Raw genomic sequence first — 21,264 nt, forward strand, 5'->3', positions numbered from 1 at the left:
TAAGCTGTCCTCCAGAATTTCCCTTTAATTTTGCTTTACCCTAGATCTTCACAAGCCTTCCAGGGCCTGCTGCCAAGAAGCATCCCCACATCATGATAATGCCACCACCATGCTTCACACTAGGAATGGTGTGGTTGTTATGATGTGCTTAGTGTCCACCAAACATAGCATCTAGTCTGGTGGCCAAAGAGATCAATTTTTTACCAAAAGCCTTCTGCCAGTTGACTAAAGAGTCTCCCACATGCCTGCTTGCAAACTCCAGTCATGATTTAATCAAGTGTTTTTTAACAGTTTTTCCCACAAAGCTTTGACTGGTGAAGAACAGGCGACAGTTGCTGTTTGCACAGTTCTGTTTTCACTTACATTTTTTAAATTCTTGTCATAAAAGCAAATTCAATTGACTATAATTCATTATTGAAAAGCAAGAAAATAGGAAAACTTCCAAAGGGATTAATTACTTTAAACAGGCGCTGTATTTCAGTCATACATGTTCAAACCAGAAAAAAATATGTCAGCCCCACCTCGCAGGTTGAAAGGATGGGTTCCTTAGGTCTGTTACATATGAAGCCCCAGAAGTCTGACTGTATGTTTCTGAAAGGCAGCTATGATGTTGACTGCTTATTTCACTCATGATTTGTCTTCCAGCATATAAAAAACAAGCACCATATGTTCATGTTAACAAAATAAAGCACATGCTTTTCACCAGAGGGAGTCTTTAAAGGATAAGCCTGGCAATATTTTATTTTTTTCATATTGTCAACAAATCTAATTAAATAAAGAAAACGGGCCATAAATTAAATCCTCTGTATTGCAGAGCTCCATTGTTGTATAAATACTGTTAAAAATAGCAGAAATGTTCCTTCACTATTGTGCTATGTTTGAATCAGTCCCACATTTTCCATCTTGGTCGTGTACTGTAAACACTTGTTGGCCTTAATATGCAGCAGGAAATACGCCCCATTAAATGCACTTCACAACATTAGTTTTTATTTTTTTAAACTACATTTCCCAGCCTCCCACCTTTTTAACAATGAAACTGTATATGCATGAACTGTTTTTAAAGATTTACACGTTACGGCTGGGCGCCAAAATCAGCGCATGAAGCACGGAAAGCATTGAGAGGCGGACTAATGTCTTGCCAGAATAACAGCAGCCTTATTTATGTTCTTGCAGCGTTCATAGACTGTAATTTGACTGTACTATTTGAGTCATACAGCCTACTTAGGTTACATAGTCAAAGGAACATTGTGTACTGAATGTTTTGACATGAAGTACACCTAATAAGCTTGTATTGTTCTTGAAAATAGCTACTCATAGTTAGTATCAAATTATACAGTGTGTTTAAAGGAAGAAATAATGGCTAAGAATGGATATATACTAATTATTATTGTGATGTCTGCTCAGGATGTTATCAAAGTCCATTACGCCCTCCTGCGAGCCATCGACCTCAGCATGGTCAGCGGAGGAAGTGGCCTGGGGAAGATCTTCCTCGACTTTAAAGAAAGGTAAGAGTCTCTTCTGAGAGCCTTCTACGTTTTCGCGCCCGTTTCGCAAAACATCACTCAAGAGCAAACGCGAGCGCGCCGACGCTAAGAGCCTCTTATCATCAGCTGTCCATGGTGCTGAAGAGGAGGATGTGGTGTGCGTTCGGTACACAGATGCTGTACGCGGTGTGTGTTCATGCACACGCTGCCTGGTTTTTCTGTTCCGGACGTGGAGTGTGTTAAAATCCACTTACGGTTGAGAGGTAGTGGCATTTTTCTGCCCTTTCGAATTTAGGAAAGCTGCATCAACTGGAGTATCCAGAGATCAGTGGGAGGATTGAAGGGATTAGTGTTCAAAGAATAAGGCAATTAAAATGAAACGTGTTAGTGGAAAAGCTGAGAGAGCATGCAAGCGATTGTTCTTCATTCAAGCGAAACCATCCGAGTATTTACTCTTAAGATTCCTTTACGTTAGTCTCTCCACTTTCCCAACCACTTCGGTTTTACTCTATAGTCTTTGCATTTGTTGTTCAGTATTCCTGAAGCTAACTCCATTCAGGTTTAAAACATATGTGGCCTGTTGCAATGTTAATATGGTTTACTTTGTTAACCCTCTCATGTTTGGCTCAAGTCACATTTCTGCTCATGGCAGCTCATTTTTTCACTCCAATATAAAGTCCCACATCTCTATAAAAACACCACAACCATGGCTAGAAGTAGAGAGAACTGAAACATACCTTCTGTGCAGCATAACAAAGATATATTGTATTAAATCATTAAAAAGAGAAAACAAAAGTGGGATTTCTTTGATGATTCACTGTATAAAAATAATTTAAAAAAAAAAAAAACCTTGAATCAACATGTATTGCATTTTCCCACGTGCCCGCAGGTGTTGCTAAGAGGAATTATGTCTGTACATACTATAAATATTGTATTGCCTAAATTATTAATTCGCTTCCATACGTTACTCCTGTCTGCTCTGTTTAAACACAGCCTGCAGTTCAGCTGAAAAGTGCCTGAACTTGTTGACTCAGTAATTTTTTTCCCATGCTATATGACAAAATAAAGTGTAATTGATAAAATATCCCAATTTTAAGCTTAGATTTGGTTGATTTGAAAGTTGCACATGATTATTTCAAGGACCACCAAAAATGCTGGTGATTCCTGTAATTAATTACTGTGATAAATTCTGTAATTTGATGATTTTTTAATTTTTTTTTTACTTTTTAAATGCCACATCTCTCACATCCAGTGAGTTGTGGTGTTCAAATGGTTAAAACAAATGACAAAAAGTGCAGTAAAAATACTTCACGTTTCCTGCAAATCAGTCTTACTTCAACCGCATGTCTTATCTGTTATCTTTTAAGTGCAAAAATGTTCCTTTGGTTTAAAGAAAGTAATATTTTGGGACTCTCTTCTAGAAGTTATGACAGAAATCACCTGGTAAGAAGCAGGTTAGAAAACACAATGAATGGGGAGAGTTATTGGCAAAAAAAAGGGTCTTTCTGTCAGATGATCTCCGTCTTGCCCAGCTGTGGAGCAACGTGTGGATAATTTGCATCCCTGAGGGGAGCAGTGATTCGCCTTCCCTGCTGTGATAAGTGCGACCGCGTCACAGGTAATGGGAATGATGGCGCTGATAGGTTCTGGCCTCGGTTATGATTCCATACGCAGCTATGGATATGCCACTCACACCTCGAATAGTGCTGCCATTACTGCAGGACTGAGTCACACACTGCGCTGTACATGTGTATGCAAGTACCTGTTCTTGCATTTTCCTGTGCTCATGTTTTTATTCTCTCCTTCTGATGCGTCCGCTCTGAAACAACACTTCTGTTTGCGTAGGTAACAGGCTTGGCGCTGGCTTCTTCCTCGAGCCTGGAGGGCCGTGTAACACAAAGTTGGTGTGACACAACGGACTCTATTCTCGCTAATAGACAGCGGCAGCCACATATTCTCTCCCTCTATCTCACACTCGCACGCTCACGCTGTTTCTTCTTCTTCGTTAAGCTCGTCCGACTCTCTGATCTGATTGGGCGGCGGTTGGAAATCTTCATTTGCATGCAATCCCAGATAAGGTCCGGATAGTCCAAAGGTCCATGCGAAAGGACTGAGAGGTTGTCACATGCCAAATTAAAGGATGCAAATGGAGCAGCAGAAACATAGAAAATGCTACAGTTCCATCAATTGTAGTGTTCATTAAGTAGATTTGGAGAGTTTGTTTCTGTCTTTTTGAAGACTGTGGGGCTAATTTAGTTTTTCTGTTGCTGTCTCGCGTCCAGGATAATTTGGGTTTAGTGGATTATTATTTAAGAGTAATATTAACCTTAAAAAAAATAAACCAAAGATATCATTGGCCATGTAATTACAGCTACACAAGAACATTCTCGTTCATGATGGTTGAACATTTCATTCCAAAACCATGGGAATTAATACGCTGCAATAACAACCTCCTCTGTTCTGGGAAGTCTAGATTTTGGAACATGCCTGCTGGGATTTGTCCTGTTTAGCCACTAAGGCATTAGTGGCGGCTGTAGATGTTACATGATGAGGCCTGGCTCAAGGTCGGTATTCCAGTTTGCCCCAAAAGTGTTGGATGGTGTTGGGGGGTCAGGTCTCTGCGGAGGCCTGTCAGGGTTTTTCACACCAAACTGGGAACATTTGTCTGTGAGGAATCAGCTTTGTGGTGTGCACAGCCCCATCTCCCCAAATAATTACCATTATTATTATTATTATTGGTTCAATCAACTGAAATCTTGGTGCTACAGTATTTAATTACCCTTTTGGACTGCTTCTGAATCAGGTTTCAAGATGACGCCCTCCAAACTCGATCTGCATTCCGTTACATTCTCCATCACATTTCTATAGAAGTAAACTGCATTCTCAGTTACATTTTGAAAGGGATTTCTTCCAGATAATATTAAGTTGTGACATATCTCTTACTGCTCTACTGTTGCTTGTTTTCAACCAACCAATTCATGAGATGGGGAAGGCTCGTCGTCCAGATAATCCGGGAAATGTAGAAGCTTTAAACTTGTTATAAAAGGGTCATATTTTAACCCAAATTGCTCTATTTTCCAAAAACCTAACCACCTAATTTTGCTGCCTAAACCTAACCAGAGTGAAAAGCAAATGTGAACAACGAGTGAGAGCGAAACATAAGAAAACAATGCTGGTCCAACATGAGGCACAAACCTCCTGAGTGAAATCGATGTTGGTGACTTGTAGCAGCCTGGTCTCTAAAAAACTACATTTCTTAATAATTAAACTGTATTCCAAGGTACATTTTGTACTCTCTTCCAGATTGCTTTTTTTCACATTTCTTTGCCATTAGTTTTACTGCGTCTCAGTCATTCCTTTTCATGCAACCAATCACGTTACATGGGATCACCGTGGTAAGCTAGAAAATGAAGGCAACGCTTCAAAGATAGATCATATTTACTCCAAACCAAGGCCTTTTTCCAAACTTTAACCAATTACTTTAAGACCCTTAGGACTAAGTTTCAAACATGTGCAAGTATTTAACAAAGTGTGATATTTTCCTAAACCTAACCATGTAGTTTTTGTGCCTTAACCTAACCAGAAAGCAAGTGAAAACCAAAAGTAATTTCGGGATGCTAACTCTGGTCATGTGGGTGACATCTGGGTGCTGGTTAACGCTACCATCCACCCCTCCTACCTCCTAACACCGACTGATTGACTGCTCTTTTAAATTGGATGCCTTTTCCACTAAATTACTGGTCACTGGTTCCCAACAAACTTGGGTTTCTTTCCAAACTTTTTTGAGAATGTAGTTCAGTTGTATCAGAACATGATTCTGTGCAGGCAGTGCCATGATCTGGCCCCTGTATCTCTTAATGTGGGCTTTGTGGCTTCTTCAAACTGGAAGCCTTGAGGGTTTCTTTCCAAACATGAAGTGAGAATTTAGTTTAGTTGCATAGGACCATCGTTTTCGGAACACCTTGTTAGTTGGGTGTCATCTTGAAACAAGACCCAGAGTTGTAAGCGCACAAAAGCAAACTGTAATTGTATCCTGTGGCATCAAGAGCTTCAATCGTGGGAGCAAAGAGGTGCAAAGGTGCACATAAAGTCTGCCGGGTTGTTTCATAAAGGACTTTTTCAAACCTCTGATCTGTGACAGAAATATCTAACATTTACCTTCCATTCATATACAAATTTGCAGATGACACACCGCTCATTGTTGGTATTTTACCTATTCGCGACATTCTCCGAAATGCAACACGGGGGTTATTTTAAGATTCATTAGATTTGCAGATTCAGTGCGTCACCGGCTTTCACTGTCTGCGTGTGATTGACATGTATACCGTCCTCATTATGAGCGTCCTTCCGCTCCGTGGCGATAAACAACAGTGACCGGGGGGGAGGATTTGGACTCGCACGGCAACACTCCCTTCATGCGTCCTGGCAGCTTTCCCGAGGACCTGGCTCGGCATAATTAATTTGGTTATCTATGCTTGTAAGTCCCTGTGACCTTTACAACAATGTGCTTGTATCTTTTTTTTATTTTTTTTTATTTTTCCCACGTCGGTGCGAGAGATGAAAAGCTTTTTTTGTGTGTATTTGTCATTGAGCAGAATGCCACGCTGAAAATGTCACCGGTTTATCTTCTCAATTCTTAAGCAGCCAGACCCGGGCTGAGTGGGAAAGTGCACTCAGAAGAAGCTCTATAAACTAAATGGGCATCTAAGTGCCCTCTTGTTGATATACTCATTTGCGACATTCCCCAACTCATTTCCGGAGTAATCTGGCTCCCAGATATCCATGCAGGGCCTAATCACGGCTGCACTATGAGCCTCTTTAGTGGAGGTTTCTGCTCTACGTTCTCCTCCATTTGCTGTGTGCAGGATATGTTGAGTGGAGGTGAGGGGGTCCCAACGCCATGTGTCAGAGAATATTAGCTGGCTCCACAGCCTGTCACTTCTGGTTTGCGGGGAGATTTCCTCAGTCGGTCGCCCGGTTTGGCTCGCAGGGCTCCATGATGATGTGGGGGGGCAAAAGGCCCAGGGCACAGTTTCTCAAAATTGCATTTTCTGTGAAATAACATGCACGAAAGCATCCTCATTATGGAGGAGACCAGCACAGCAGGGCGATATTAGCTGAAACTGAAAAGAATAGAAGCGTGACGGTTTGCTGCAAACTCTCCAACCCAAAGGAAAACTCTCTGCTATTTAGAGGTCGCTGCTTTTTTGTACCGTTTTTTCTTGTAAGGAAACTGCTTTTTCGCAGTTGGACTGACCAGTTAAAAGGTCAGCTTTTTTGCTTCATTTACTTGTGTCACCATACAAATTCCTAAGAACACTTTAAAGTTTAGCATTCGAAAAACTTCATGGAAAAGAGCAAGATTTGAAAAAAAAAGAGAATATTTTACCCTCATTTAAGGTGGTTTTAAATGGTGCTACCATCTATTTCCTGTTGTGAATGACCAAGGTCTGTTTTATGTTCTTCTCTGAGTTTTTTTTTAAGTAGCTGGCAAACATTTGGAATTGTTTGTGGCTTCTTTTAATCTGTTTATTACAGCCATTCGTAACGTAGCTGTCTATCAAACTAAGCAGTGGAGTTTATTTGCCCCAAAGCAACGAGATTAATTTGCATTTTCTTTTCTTTTAATTATTTGCATCACAAAAGCTTGTATTAAATATGCTTTTAAATGTTATATATATATCACTTTGTCTTTTTTAATGAGTTTCTTCCCTTTTCTAAGGAAACAAAAACTTGTTTACAGTGTTATTTATTTGTATCATTACTACTATTTTTTTTTAGCGTTTTCTTTTTTATTATTTTTCTTTCTTTTTGTGGCACATATCTATAGCTACGTATCTTCACTCATCAACTGGTCTTTTTTCAATTCAATTCAATTCAATTTTATTTGTATAGCGCATATTTACAACAACAGTCATCTCATAGGGCTTCACAAAGGCAGAAACAGAAACACCCAACAATCCAAAACATTTGGATTCCCTATAAGCTTCAGCAGTCCGCAAGCAGTCCGCAACAGTGGGAAGGAACCGAAAACCCCCACAGGGGAAAAAAAACCTCCGACAGAACCAGGCTCAGGGAGGGACGGCCATCTGCCTCGACCGGTTGGGTGGATGTAGGATAAATTATACAATGTAGTTTACAGTTAAACAAGTTATAAGTCTTTTTTGTTACCACATTTTTCTTTTTCATTATTTCTAAGAAGAAAATCAACATTTCGTCATATGCATATTGAAACCTTGGAAACAAGTTGCTGTTTGGCTTCACTAGTCCCACATTGTGACATTTGCTTTTTTTTATGTTAAAAACGGCTTGTATGGACTACCTTTGTAATTGTAATTTATTTAAGATTTTTAATCCTGAACTCAGCGTTAATTGATTTTTTTTTCTGTCTTTTCTAGTGTATAGCCAACATAATTTATAGTAGATTGCAAATATTTAAGCAGTAATGTAAAGGTGCAAACAGAGCTTTCCACAGTTCCACATCGACTCCGAGTCCAGACGCAGTGTCAAGAAAAGAGTGTCTTATCACTGTGTCATGGACTAATTACAGCTGAATGGGTGGGAAGAGTGGATGCAAGCTGCAGTGTTCCTGTGTGTCATTAGCTGTTTTGTTCCGCTGCCTGTCTTAAAGAAGAGCACAAAGCTCCCAACTACTCTCTCAAGATCCACATGAAAGGCGGTTATTAAATGCGTTCTTGTTGCCACACGACACGGCATCTGAGCATCCGGTGTTTGTTTGACTGGCTGAGTGATTTTCTGACCTTGGGTGTGATATTTTGGTGCCAGAAAGGGATGTCTTCCCTCCCATTCTTTTAAATAGATTTACTGAGCAAATTACTGTATTATTTTTGATACATAAAGTTTTTTTACAGCTGAACACGCAAGTAGTATGAGACAAATAATTGGATAATGCTGTTGTACCTTACATTTATTGTTTAATATGTCAACATTTATAGGACTTTGTGAAAAAAATCATGCTGTAATATATTTTTTGAGTTCCATAAATCAAACTTCATCCATGCATTATGACTTAATTAGCTCTGGTTTGATCTCCACCGCCTCTTTAAGCCTCCATATATTCAACTCGTGCCTTTTGGTATTAAACAGGAATCATGCACGACTTAAAACAGCTGCCTACCACCTTGAAAACAACAAATTGAACAAGTGTTCTGCGAAACCAAAGCTATTAGCTAAAAGAGGCTGGAACATATATTCACAAGAACACACACATTAAAAAAGGAAAAAATAAAACCATGGCCACCTTTTAAACCCCAGCCAGCCAGATGAGCAAACAAATTTCTCTTTTAATCATGTTCGTGCACTTAGTTCTTGTCATTGCTGCGAGAGGAGCATAATTTGGTCCTCTTTCAATAGATTTGCTTTATTAAGGCTGATGAATATGAATGCAAACTCAACAAGATCTAGCCTTCGCACAAACAGGCTAATGAACAATACTGAGCGTTTTCCGTCTGCGTCGCCTCCGGAGCGGCCGCTTCGCCGTCATTTTGTTGCTAAAAGTTTGAATAATTCCTTTAATCACATCAGCTAAAAAGCTCGATTTGTGATTCCACACCAGAGGTCCTTTAGCATTCCTGTCATGGACCAGCTTCTTAAGGAAAAAAAAAAAGAAGCCCTTCATTACAGATTATGTCCTGATAACTTACTATATGATTTGTGTCTCTGGCCGCCACGCCGCTCGGTCCGCCCGCTGACTTATAATTGATCACGGCTCCCATTAATCTCAATCACTTTGTCGTCCTGGAGGAGCGGGAGCTGAGGGGAGCTGTCTCCCCGAGTGTGGATCAAGTCTTAATCAGGGCCTTGTTAGCTCAGGGCTTAGCCAGAGCAGGAGCGTCGCTGCAGGGGGGGGGGGGCCTCCTCTCCAACCTCCGCCCGGGCTCCAGCAAAACTCCACTGATCATCCCCCTGGTTGATCTCTGCGGAGCCGAGGATGATCATCTGACGAATGGCTTTGACAGGAATGCAGTGTTCAGAGCTCCACCTCTGGCAAAACATGACACCGACTCACGGCTTTGACACTTTAGACACACCGCTGGAGTCGAATTATTCATTTAAAGAGATGCCTTTGCATTAACATCGGAGATCCACTGCACTCGAGTGTTTTGGGAGCAACATATTGACAGTGTGGAACTGATAGGGGAGTTTTAATTTTATGTCTGCATTTGCTTTAACTAACGGCGTCAAAACATGTCAATTAATGCACCGGGAGTCAATTAGGGGTTGTGTAGATTTCAAAAAAACGCCATGTGGTACACAAACACTCCAGTTTAACCAATTATTTTTAATTTTGTTACTCATCTGGAGAGATTCTGTGCATAATCAGCTCCTATTTTTTCTCCCCCAGATCCTCAAAGCTGACTCAGGAAGTTGTTTATTGTAGAGTCCACTTGCAAGAGGGAAGAAGACTATATACAGGCCCGAAAAACCGTTTAAACAGACCTGCAGCTTTAAAGAAAAACATGCAAATTTTGTCAATGAAGCCATGACAAACAGTAAACCTTGTGTGAAACGTAGACATAACAACATAGCGTGTGCTTTGTTTCCTGTTTGCACCGCTGCTCCGTTATGCAAACTTTTGCCCGGTCGCTCTGTTTGCAGTGTTGCACCACAGATCTAACAGAGGCTTGATTAGACTTCGGGGTGCCAGCTCTCTGCACCGCCTCGCCTCGCTCAAGATTCAGATTAAGAGGCCGACGTGCCAACTCCGCCGCGAGGGGATGGTGGGAGAGGAGGGCGGCGGCGGCGGCGGTGGTGGGTTTGCACTGCACCAGCCATGCCAATGCCCTACTTTGCCTCAGTGAGAGGAATGTGTGCCACGTGCAGCGGCATCCTCCGGGCGAGATGACTTTGAACTCCCTCCCAGCCGAAACCCGCAGATCTGTGTCAGTGTCCCATTGTAATATCTAATGAACGCGGCTCTCATATCCTCACCGCCCGAAATTAAGAGATTTTTTTTTTCCTCTCTCTCTCTCTTCTCCTCACACGCTGATAAGAGGAACTCTGCAAAGATATAAAGCTCCATCTTTCATTAGTTCTCTGTGATTACAGCTTATTGGCGAGAGGATGCCGCCCCTTTCCAAATATTGCCCTGGGAATCAGAATACCATTATACATTCATTCACATATTCATGCAGCTGCCCCCCTATAGTGCCGAAACACTCCTACGCTGACCTCTTAAATTAGGTTATTAATCTTAAAATTAATGTGCGGTACGTTGCCTACAGGCTCCAGCTAATTGTCGACTCGCGCGGTAATCTCAGTTTTATCAGTGTTTTTACAAAGATATTATATATCTTCAAGACATAAGAAGAGCCTTATTAGTCCCTATTAAGCCTCTTTTCTTTTGATTGTGAACGATACTCTGAGGTTCACACAGGTATTTTCCGGCCATACTCTCAGAGGACAAGCAAAAAACACTAAATGTCAGCTGCAGATTTCGCCTAAGTGATGTTAATGTTTCATAATTTGGAGCTCGTGTGCAGCTACAGTGTTGTGAGTAAATGCAGTCATCAGCTTCAAAGGGAAATGACTCTGATTAGCAAGCCAAGCACTTCTATAGGTTCTGTCAGTATGTTTGCGGTTTGTGGAGCCTTTATATGTTTTGTAAATGTGCGTTTAAGATCCTTCAGAGAATGATGGCGGTGATTGTCACCACATTACTGTCAGTCCTCTTTAATAATAACGTCTGTTTGTGTGACTGAACTGGTGTGTACTGGTTTGTCCCTTTGGGCTCTTACATGACCAGAACTGGTAGACGGATCAAACATAAGCAAGTATTGACAGCTATTTCTACAGTTTGCGTACTTTAAGTTGTCATTTCCCTGCATGAATTCCTCAAGGATGATGAGCTGTGACAGTGTTTTTTCTGAGTAATACTTGATTTTTTTTTCCCTTCCCCCCAGGTTGTTGATCTATGGTCAGTACTGCAGCCACATGGAAAACGCCCAGAAGACACTGGATGACCTAATAGCAACACGAGAGGATGTAAAGATTAAAGTAGAGGTAAAGTCTTGCTCACTCCAAGCAGCCGGCGACACGATTTCCATCTATCCATCCACTATATATACACAGCTTAAGCCTCACTAGGGTTGCCTGGGGGCTGGAGCCTCCCGATTTATGATTTTAAAACTGTATTATATGATTAATTTCAGGCAGACAGACAACAAGTGAGCAGGTAGAGTTCAGCACATCTGGCTGCTTATGTACCAACAAGAGGAACAATCTGCAATACGTGACTTTTAAAGGAACATTTTGGAGTTTCTGTTTGACAAAATGACTTATTTATGTCAGTTTATTGTAACACATTGGAATATGTCACCGATGAGGCAGCTGTTCCAGTGTGATACTGAGAAAAAGTCATATTCACAACCTGTTACATGTGCTTGCTGCAGTAAACATCAGTTCGATGAATGATGGTAAAAGATGAAATTACTTCAAAAAAATGAATAAATGCGGCACTGATTTGTCTTTGTTGTGCATGAACTGCGATGAAATCCGATGTAGCTACATGCAGAAACGGTTGGTTTCAAGCAGATTGTAGGAATTTGAAGTATTATTTGACCTTTTGCTTGTTTGAAAACAAACCACATGCATGAATTGCAGACTTGCTGGTAAGCACGACTCGGCCACCTGAGGATTTGAAACGTGAACCTTTTTATCCAACAGAGAAGGTGGTGTACTGACTGCACCGTCTCTGAGACATAATATTCTTCACAGCTTCAGTCTGGAGATGATTCTGACTCAGTTAAGGGAGACGAGATGTGGAAAATGTGTTTTTGAGAAAATCGAGAAAAAGTCGCAAAATTTGTCAGACCAACAGAGCAAAGATGAATTTCCAGATTGAAGAATGAATGTTTTCTCAAGCCATTTTTGTGATAAATGCAACAACATAAACTTGATTATTGCAGCACCACCTTGAGGTCAAGTTGTCATTTTAGCTGCGTGAGTAAGTCACGTAATGTACAGCATATCAGCCCATTTTGTTGTTTCCAAGTCTTGCGGTTTTTGCTGTCCGAATACTTTCAGTGGAGAAAATAAAAGAAGATGAAGAAGAAAACGGGGCTGCAGGGTGGCACAGTTGGTAGCACTGTTGCCTCGCAGCAAGGAGGTTGCCGGTTCGCGTCCCGGTGGGGGCACCGGAATCTTTCTGTGTGGAGTTTGCATGTTCTGTTTGTGGGTTCTCTCCGGGTTCTCCGGCTTCCTCCCACACAGTCCAAAAACATGTTGAGGTTAATTGGTGATTCTAAATTGTCTGTAGGTGTGAATGTGAGTGTGCTTGGTTGTCTGTCTCTAAGTGTAGCCCTGTGATAGACTGGTGACCTGTCCAGGGTGTCCCCTGCCTTCGCCCTAAGTCGGCTGGGATAGACTCCAGCCTCCCTGCGACCCTAGTGAGGATGAAGCGGTGTATAGAAAATGGATGGATGGATGAAGAAGAACACTGTGAACAAAGTTGACCCCAGAGCTATTTAATCTGTAATATTTAACCTTATCCTGTAGGCATCATCTTGTTCATCATGTTATATCTACGTAACATTTTTTAAAAAAGAAATGTTTTTAATACATTTATGATTCACATCTGAGTGAGAATCCATTTCTGCTGTCAGACCTCGCTCCTTGTTCTCTGCTAATATTTTCTGAACGTTTTGTAAACCAGGACTTTTTGGAGGACTCTCGTAGCAGATGAATTAAGGCACATCAGCGGTTTGTATGGGCAGATAAATAGATGTGGGAGCTGGGAAACAAACAGAAAAAAAGACGGTAATTACAGCCTGAGATACTGTCTCTCAAAATAGAAGAGCTTTGTATCAGGATAAATCAGCTTCTCACTGTGTCTTTAGAGAAAAGGCTTGTTTGCAAAGCTGCATAAGCCGTCGCCGTTGCCGCACAGTTGTAGAAACTTGCCTAAAGAAACACCTACGCAACCCTCAGCCTTATAGGATGATGCTCACAAAAGACGGTGTCTTATGGAACCAATGCAGAGTTTATAGAAATGTAGTCATTAGTCAGAAGAATTCCTCAGCCAAGTCTAATTGTGTTGCAAACGGCTTCTTGCACAACCGGAGCCTTTGTGCCCTGGAAGAATAAACCGGCCTCGTTGTTGCTAATGGAATGCCTCGTGAATGTGTGGAAGCAACAGCAGCAGCAGCAGCAGCAACGCAACAATGAATTATTAAATAACGGATGAATGCTTGTTAGTAGGAAATGTACAATGCTGCATTATGCAATGCCTAATAACCGGCCCGCTGTTTGTGTCGTCGCTCTCGCAGGAATGTACCATGAAAGTGCAAGAGGGGAAGTTCAAGCTGCAGGACCTTCTGGTTGTTCCCATGCAGAGGGTGCTGAAGTATCACCTACTACTGAAGGTAGGAGACATCTGCAGAACCTACAGAGTCCTTTTTGACAACTGTTTAAACCTTGTTGTGAAGTTTCAGAGCGTCATTTCCCTTCCGTTGGAGTCTCTTTGAATTTCTGCGGTTGGATATTGGACAGGTCATAAAGAAGTGAGGTCTTCATCTGCTTTGATGAGCGAAGCAGATGGAAATCTTCACTCATCTTTTAAATATCAAACACTCTGGCCCCCCTGTAGGTTTGAAACGCTTCTCTGAAAAGTTTGCAGCTTCCGCGTGGAGGGCGGCGGCGGCGGTGGCTCAGTTGGGTTCTCAGTGGTTATCAGGCAATCTGAACGTTGTCCCAGTTTCACAGCGAAAAGAATGAAACTTCTCTAATCACTTCTGCTGCATTATCCACTTTATTGGCTTCCCAAAGCTCCAAAGTACAGAGAAGAAGCAGCATGTTCAGTGATGTGTTTATAAAGCAGCCACTGACTGGTTTCATCCATGGTTTCACTGACTACTGCACTTCTTCTGAGGTAATTTTTTCAGGTAAATGCACCAAAGTTTCAGTGCATTATTTCAAAAAGGGAGGACAGATGCTTTCTTCTGAATCTTTGAAGTTAAGGGATCCATGAAGAAAAAAAAATCTTTGATCAAAAGTATGACACAAAAAAGTCTTATTGTAATATAGTACAAGTAAATTAGAGTCATGACGAATGACTATTTTATTTGTTTGGTCTTTAAAATGTCAGAAAACTGTGAAAAATGTGAAATATTTACAAAGATGGCGTCCAAAAAAGTCTTGTATTGTCCAAAGATATTCAGATTACTGTCATGGAGGAGAAAAAGCTGGAATCAGAGACTTTTGTATTTCAACTTTTCAATTATCAAAATAGTTGGCAATTAATTTACAGTAATAGTTGACAGCTGATTAATTAATCATTGCAGCTTTACTTTAAATGTACAGTAGGTTCACAGTTGTTCAAGTATGTCTTCAAACAGTAGTCAGATGAGCTCATGAACAGTTTTTTCCTGCTGTTATTTCTTCTTCTCTTCATACTGTAGCTACTGGACATTTAAAAACCCTTTTTTTTCAATGAAGTCATAAAAGATAAAACCCACAGTATCTCTTATGTGTAAAATATATTCCAAAGTTTGTCTGAAGCTCATATAAAAGTCTGAGTTAGTCTAATGAACTGTCTTCAAAATGAACTGTCTTTTTCCCTTTTGGTGTCTCGATACAAAATGTTTCCTTCCTGAGTTGCACTGAAAGAAAATTAGTATGAAGCAGATACCTACAGTATGTCCTTGTAGAACTTAATGGTTACCTGCAGTACAGAACATTACACTGCAATCTTCCTTTAAATGCCTCCTTCCTTTAAGTGTCTTCTCTTTTTTTTTTAATCTATAGAAACATTTCTTGTAGCCTACTACATTCCGGTTGCTCTCTTCAGCTCTGGCAAACCAGTCATCGCTGGTTCACTTGAAATGTACCGCTGCCAATACACCAGTGTGAGAATGTCACCATAGAAACTAGATTTGAAACTGACATACGGACGGATCTACCTGTCGCTGATGGGCTTAATCAGGATTGTGTGAACTCATTCAGTGAAGGCTTTCATGTGATGGACATTCATTTATATGTAGAAGTCCTGCACTTTTGCTTTGAGACTGAGGAAATATTGATAAAAAGTTATTTTTAAAGTTGGCCGTTTGCTTGCTAAGGAAAGAAAAAAGGCCTTTTAGATCATTTTCTGTCTTTTAGGTGTCTTGAATAGCTTTCTTTCTGCATTAGGCAGTTTTGTTCGTCCGGTTTAATGTACATAATCTATATAATTTATTTGGGCTAATTTGATTTATTCCAATGGACTGAATCCAACTTCATTCAATCAGGTTGGTCCAACAAGGGGCTGCAGGGTGGCGCAGTTGGTAGCACTGTTGCCAGAAAGTTGCCGGTTCGCGTCACCGGAATCTTTCTGTGTGGAGTTTGCATGTTCTCCCCGTGCAGCGTGGGTTCTCTCCGGGTTCTCCGGCTTCCTCCCACAGTCCAAAAACATGTTGAGGTTAATTGGTGATTCTAGATTGTCTGTAGGTGTGAATGTAAGTGTGTTTGGTTGTCTGTCTCTAAGTGTAGCCCTGTGATAGAGTGATAGGTGTCCTCTGCCTTCACCCTAAGTCAGCTGGGATAGACTCCAGCCCCCCCACGACCCTAGTGAGGATTAAGCGGTGTATAGATAATGGATGGTCCAACAAGTTGTACAGTATTAAAAATTAAATTACATTCCGAAGTTGAGTCGACCCGAGGACCAACAGAGCTGCTTAATGCTGAAAGTGTAACGTAGTCGCTTAAGATTCGAAACAGCCAACAGCAACAAACCTGAGTTATTAGTCAGGAATTCATTTATATCAGAAAAATGGCATGTGTTTCTCAGAGTATTGCTTCTTCTAAATGTGTACATTTGCAGCTTTTGAGCAGATCATATCATAATGTACAGGACTCCTTTGTTGTTTTTTTTAAAACTAATAATAAGCTACTTGTAGCTTATTTATGATTTCCTCGTATGCAAATGCGTTTACGTGGAACGTGTGACCGCTGACTGAGCAGCCAGCATTTCACCCTGGAGCTCTTCCTCGTGTTCATTTCTATAACAAGCTGGCCGCTGTAATATTGCCCATGATTAATTGTTTTCGCATCTCAATTATGGATGAGCATGTGAGTTTATGATGCGGTGGGTAATGGACGGGTGGAGGCCGGTGTTTGCGTCAGGTGATTGCAGGTCCGCGCCGGGGAAGCGCTTCTCGATTAGATTGAATCGAACCCCTGCAGGAGACGCAGCGAGCCACTGAAGTCAAATCAGCCGTGCGCTAATCAGATTAAATGCACCCCATTTCACTGCTTCCCACAGCTTTGCAGGGAAACACTGCGGTATGCTGGCGGCCTCGGGGCATGTCACACTGACAGATCCTGTTTTTTTTTTGTTTTTTTTCTGTGTGTCCAGCATCCAGCAATGCCTCAGGACACATCTTCAGCCGATGTTGAATAGATATCATCACAGGGGTGTGTCCATGTTTGGTCAAAGTGTGCATGGCTCTTTTCATCTTTTATGTACTGTAGCTGCACTCTAAATAAAGTGAATTCAGCACAGTCATCTTGGACAGAATCCTCCTCAGGCAGGGTTTGAATATTTAATGAATGTGTGAGGTTTTAATAAAGCCATCATCATACAGTATCTTTCATCTAAAGTTTGAATTTTTTTTAAGTTTTTCTTTTTTGGCCTTTATTGGATAGGGACAGCTGAGGAGAGAGAAGTGCTTTAACAACTTAGACCTCTTTCATCTGAGTGTTGAGACGAGTACTGCCACTTTTCGGAAATAATTCGCCTCGCTTGTGCAAAAAATAACAGACGAGCGTTGAAAAGATTTGCAGAGTCAGAAGGTCATCTGGATGGAAATCAGCTCAGCTGAAGTACTGTGCTGTTGTGCTGGTGGAGAGCCGGCTGCCCTCGTGTCGTGCCCTCTGGTGAAACTCATTGTTAGTGGGTGAAGGAATCAGCAGTGACAGCGACTGCGGTGACATGAAGATATTTTGATTTGTAATGTCAGGAAAAATACCTGTGTGGCAAATTCTATTAATAAATTCTGCATTGCTTGTGAGTTTATTTTGCTCCTCCGGGGTCCTGGGATTGCACACGGTGTTGTAATTACGTCTGGGCTTTTGTGCATTTCTAAGTGGTTAAAAATGGGGACTGGTATTACAGAAACATGAGAGGAAATGTGGCAAAAGTTCAACGCCGCGTCAAGTTATCACGCTGCTAAGCCCAGAAAGCAACAGATAAATAATCACACAAAGAGTCCTATCTGCCACATTGCATTAGCTCAAATACTAACAGAATTTAGGTTAAGTTGTGTCCTTGTTGTTCCACTAAGTGAACCGAGTGAACTGCTTTGCTCGGCGAGGCAATAAAAAAATACTAACAGCAAAGTGTGGCAGAACTTTTAACACCTCTGACTGGATGATAATAGTGGCTGTTATTTTTGGATTTGGATGCAAATGTGAGATTCAGAATCTAAAGCGTTTCTGCACAACTCTGCCAAGATATCCTACGTGGACTAAACATGTAGCGCACATGGGAATTCTGCTGACGAGAAAGCATTCTTATTATTTACCATATGTTGTTCTGAAAGTTGCATCCTTCTGTTTGCTCTGTGGATTTTTTTTTTGTCATCTCGTGCAGCTTGACCGGACTTTAATTCTGCAAAGCGAATGTCAAAAAAACCACAGTAGCTTGAATAATGATGCATCACATCTGATGACACAGTTTTATTATTCTTAATGTAAAACTGCTGAAAACATGTCTGTCTTTTCCCGAGAAACATGATGCATGTCACAGCTGCTGTACGTTTTATAAATCACTCCAATGCAGGAGACAAGAGGCAGACAAAACCATGAAACATGTTCGTTATTGAAAAGCATTAAGGAGAACAGCATGATTTGCACGGAATAACATGTTTTCCATTATCTTATGATGTGAACAGCCAAACCTGGAGGCTAGTTTCCGATCTCTCTTGCTTTTTTTGTCTCTTTTATTTTTATGTATTTCGCAGTTGAACGGTTTTTCTCTGCCACATCAGTGTCACATCTGTAATCAAAGTAAAGAGAAACTGTGGCGTTCAGGGTTTGCATCATGTATTTCAAAGTGTTTCACACAGATGAGGATTTTGTCTTGACTTTTATGTTTTTAAAAAAATGACTAGCTTGAGAGTTTTTCAATGCACAATAACATTTTTTTAACAAAAAATATTAATGATTCCTCTTCACAGGAGCTTTTGAGTCATTCGACCGACCGACCCGAGAGACAACAGCTCAAGGAGGCTCTGGCTGCTATGGAGGTCTGTGTTGCATATGTGTTTGTATTCATGTGGAAAAAAATAAAAAAAATACGTAAGAAAGCTACAGTGCTTTAGGCCAAAGCTGTAAAACATACAGCCACTGTGGCTCGAAGGGCCATGAATGTGTAATATTGGCAGATGTCAGAAAGAATGTCGCTCTTCCAGGACCTGGCCATGTACATCAACGAGGTCAAGAGGGACAACGAGACCCTGAAAAAAATCAGCGAATTCCAAAGTTCGATAGAAAATCTTGTAAGTACTGTGGACTCGCTTCATTTTCATCTGAAAGGGAAACGTCTGCCGAGACTGTTCGACTTAAGTCGCGTTTGAACATCTTGAAAAAAACCTTCTCACGGCAGGAGATGGGATCTTACGCCATCATGCTGTTATCTGCCACACTTAGGAATGTTCCTGTTACTTCCCATCAGACCTGATAGATTGTATTTTCGAAGGCCTGGGAGGGAAAAAAAAAGGTGATGTGGAACATTTCCATGTAACAACAGCGAGCTATTAATATTCCAACTCTGATGACACTGATGCTCGTGTTGCCGTGGAGACCAGCTGTCAATCAGTCCAATCAAACCCACGTGGTCACGATTAAACACGGCCATGATCTACATTCATTTATGATAATGTTTCCTCAGCTCTTCAGTCCCTGTGTGTTATTGAGTCCTTCATTTATAGTATAATGTTGATGGGAGGATTGAGAGGTTTGGTGGGTGGGTTGGGGGGTGTTGTGTATGAAAAGTGCCAAAGAAATAACGTCTGACTGATTGATTGGTGCAAGTGGATATTTTTGATTTAACAATGGGGGTGTGTTTCCACATTTTCAAGCAATAGTATGATATTTTAGGAAATGCATTCATATGCTGATATCACTCTTCTTCTTCTTCTTCTTCTTCTTCACTCTTCTATCGCACCTCTCTATGTACACTAATTGTAAAGCTACAGCTCGTAGCTGGTTGGCTTTGCTTAGCACAAAACAGCTAGCCTCGCTCTTTTAAAGGATAAAAAAAACCTACTAACCAGCACCTCTGAAGCTCCAAAATGACCATGTTCAATGTTATACGTCATCTTTTTTTATTAAAGGTGAAATTGAGCGGCATTTTGTTGCCTTTTAGATGGAGCTATGATATCTGTTTACAGTCTTTATGCTAAGCTAATAGGCTGCTAGCTAAAGGCTCATATTTAATGGACGTCTATAAGCAACCCATCTGCACAAACAATCTACACAAGAGCTATTTCTGTTATCAGTAGTTCATCTCAAACACAAGAAACAGACTTTCTGGTGTATTTTTATGCTTTAAGTCTAAGTTTTTTATTTTTAATCACTGCAGGAGTTTTGACTTGTGTTCTAAAACTGTGGTAGCTGCTTCATTTAACTTAAGTTAAAAAGATTTTATTAATTTTTAATTTTTTTTTAATTTCAGTGTTTTGAATGTAGTGTATGAATTTAAACCAAAGGAACAACATTTCAGTACCGAGACTGTGTATACATTTGAAATAAATTGAGATCGGGAGGCTGGAGATATAACTAAACAAGGAGGGAGTTGTTCCCATCATACATCTGTGTGGATTCTCTTACATATGGTTTCTCACTAAAGTTGTGGGATGCAGCTAATTGACGCTATGTGTGTACTTGTGACCTAAGCAGCAGGTGAAACTGGAGGAATATGGGAGGCCAAAGATAGACGGAGAGCTGAAAGTGTCCTCTATCCTCAACAGAACAAAGCAGGACCGGTCAGTCCAAATTCTGCAGAAATACTCATATAATCCAATTTATCCCTGCCATATAATCAATGCATATGTGTGTGTTTTCAGGTATATATTCTTGTTTGATAAAGTGGTCATTGTCTGCAAGAGGAAAGGCTATAGCTATGAGCTCAAAGAGATTATTGAACTGCAGTCGTATAAAATGTCAGATGACCCCATGAACAACAGAGACATGAAAAAGGTAAGAAATCCGTCGCTTTTTTTTTTTTTTCGGTTTGAGAGCAGAACTACGGTGAGGTCTTTGTAACGGTGGCCTGACAAGCGCAGATGATGAAACAGTCCCGTGTAATCATTACAAATGTTGCCCTTGAGCTGAAGGAGCTTGTTGATGGTAATTTCAGACATGGAACTTATGCGTAATGCATTGAAGTGTCAAATGTGCGTTGTGCCCGTCCATGCTTGAAAGACCATGTAAATGCAATGAAGGTCATTTAGGATTCATGAAATCGTCCTGCAGTGCATCGCGCCAACCAATCTAACATGGCTTCTTTTTGTTTTGAATCTGCATGTCTGTCCATGTTTGCATGTGTAACTGGGTCTTTCTCTGGTGTCTTTCTTTTTGCATGCTTACCAGTCGAGTGGAAAAATGGTAAGCTCAAGTGACCCCTTTATTTAACTCATCTTTCTCATAGTGGCCTATTTTTAGCAGTGGTGTTTTTGTGGGTGTCATGTGATGATCGCACCGACCGCCTCTGTGATTGGCACTCCAGCTTTTGCTCAGATGCATCTTAAAAGCATGTGGAGCATCTTTTTTTTTCTAGTTT

At 40.9% G+C, this 21,264-nt stretch overlaps 1 protein-coding gene across 4 annotated transcripts in view; it reads left to right on the top strand.

Moving 5' to 3' along the window:
• The window catches only part of vav2 (vav 2 guanine nucleotide exchange factor), a 245,117-nt gene that overhangs the window by 205,560 nt on the left and 18,293 nt on the right, over nt 1-21,264 (top strand). For 2 of the 4 annotated variants that reach the window (XM_008304892.1, XM_008304908.1), the window contains exons 8-15: nt 1,405-1,505; nt 11,408-11,507; nt 13,772-13,867; nt 18,659-18,727; nt 18,893-18,979; nt 20,379-20,467; nt 20,549-20,681; nt 21,075-21,089. In XM_008304892.1, coding sequence (XP_008303114.1) covers nt 1,405-1,505; nt 11,408-11,507; nt 13,772-13,867; nt 18,659-18,727; nt 18,893-18,979; nt 20,379-20,467; nt 20,549-20,681; nt 21,075-21,089 — 690 coding nt within the window. The remainder of the gene's footprint in view (nt 1-1,404; nt 1,506-11,407; nt 11,508-13,771; nt 13,868-18,658; nt 18,728-18,892; nt 18,980-20,378; nt 20,468-20,548; nt 20,682-21,074; nt 21,090-21,264) is intronic. The other 2 variants (XM_008304901.1, XM_008304916.1) reach the window with 2 other exon arrangements.

Source organism: Stegastes partitus, unplaced genomic scaffold (genome assembly GCF_000690725.1).
Source record: "Stegastes partitus isolate 25-593 unplaced genomic scaffold, Stegastes_partitus-1.0.2 Scaffold42, whole genome shotgun sequence".
NCBI lineage: Eukaryota > Metazoa > Chordata > Actinopteri > Pomacentridae > Stegastes > Stegastes partitus.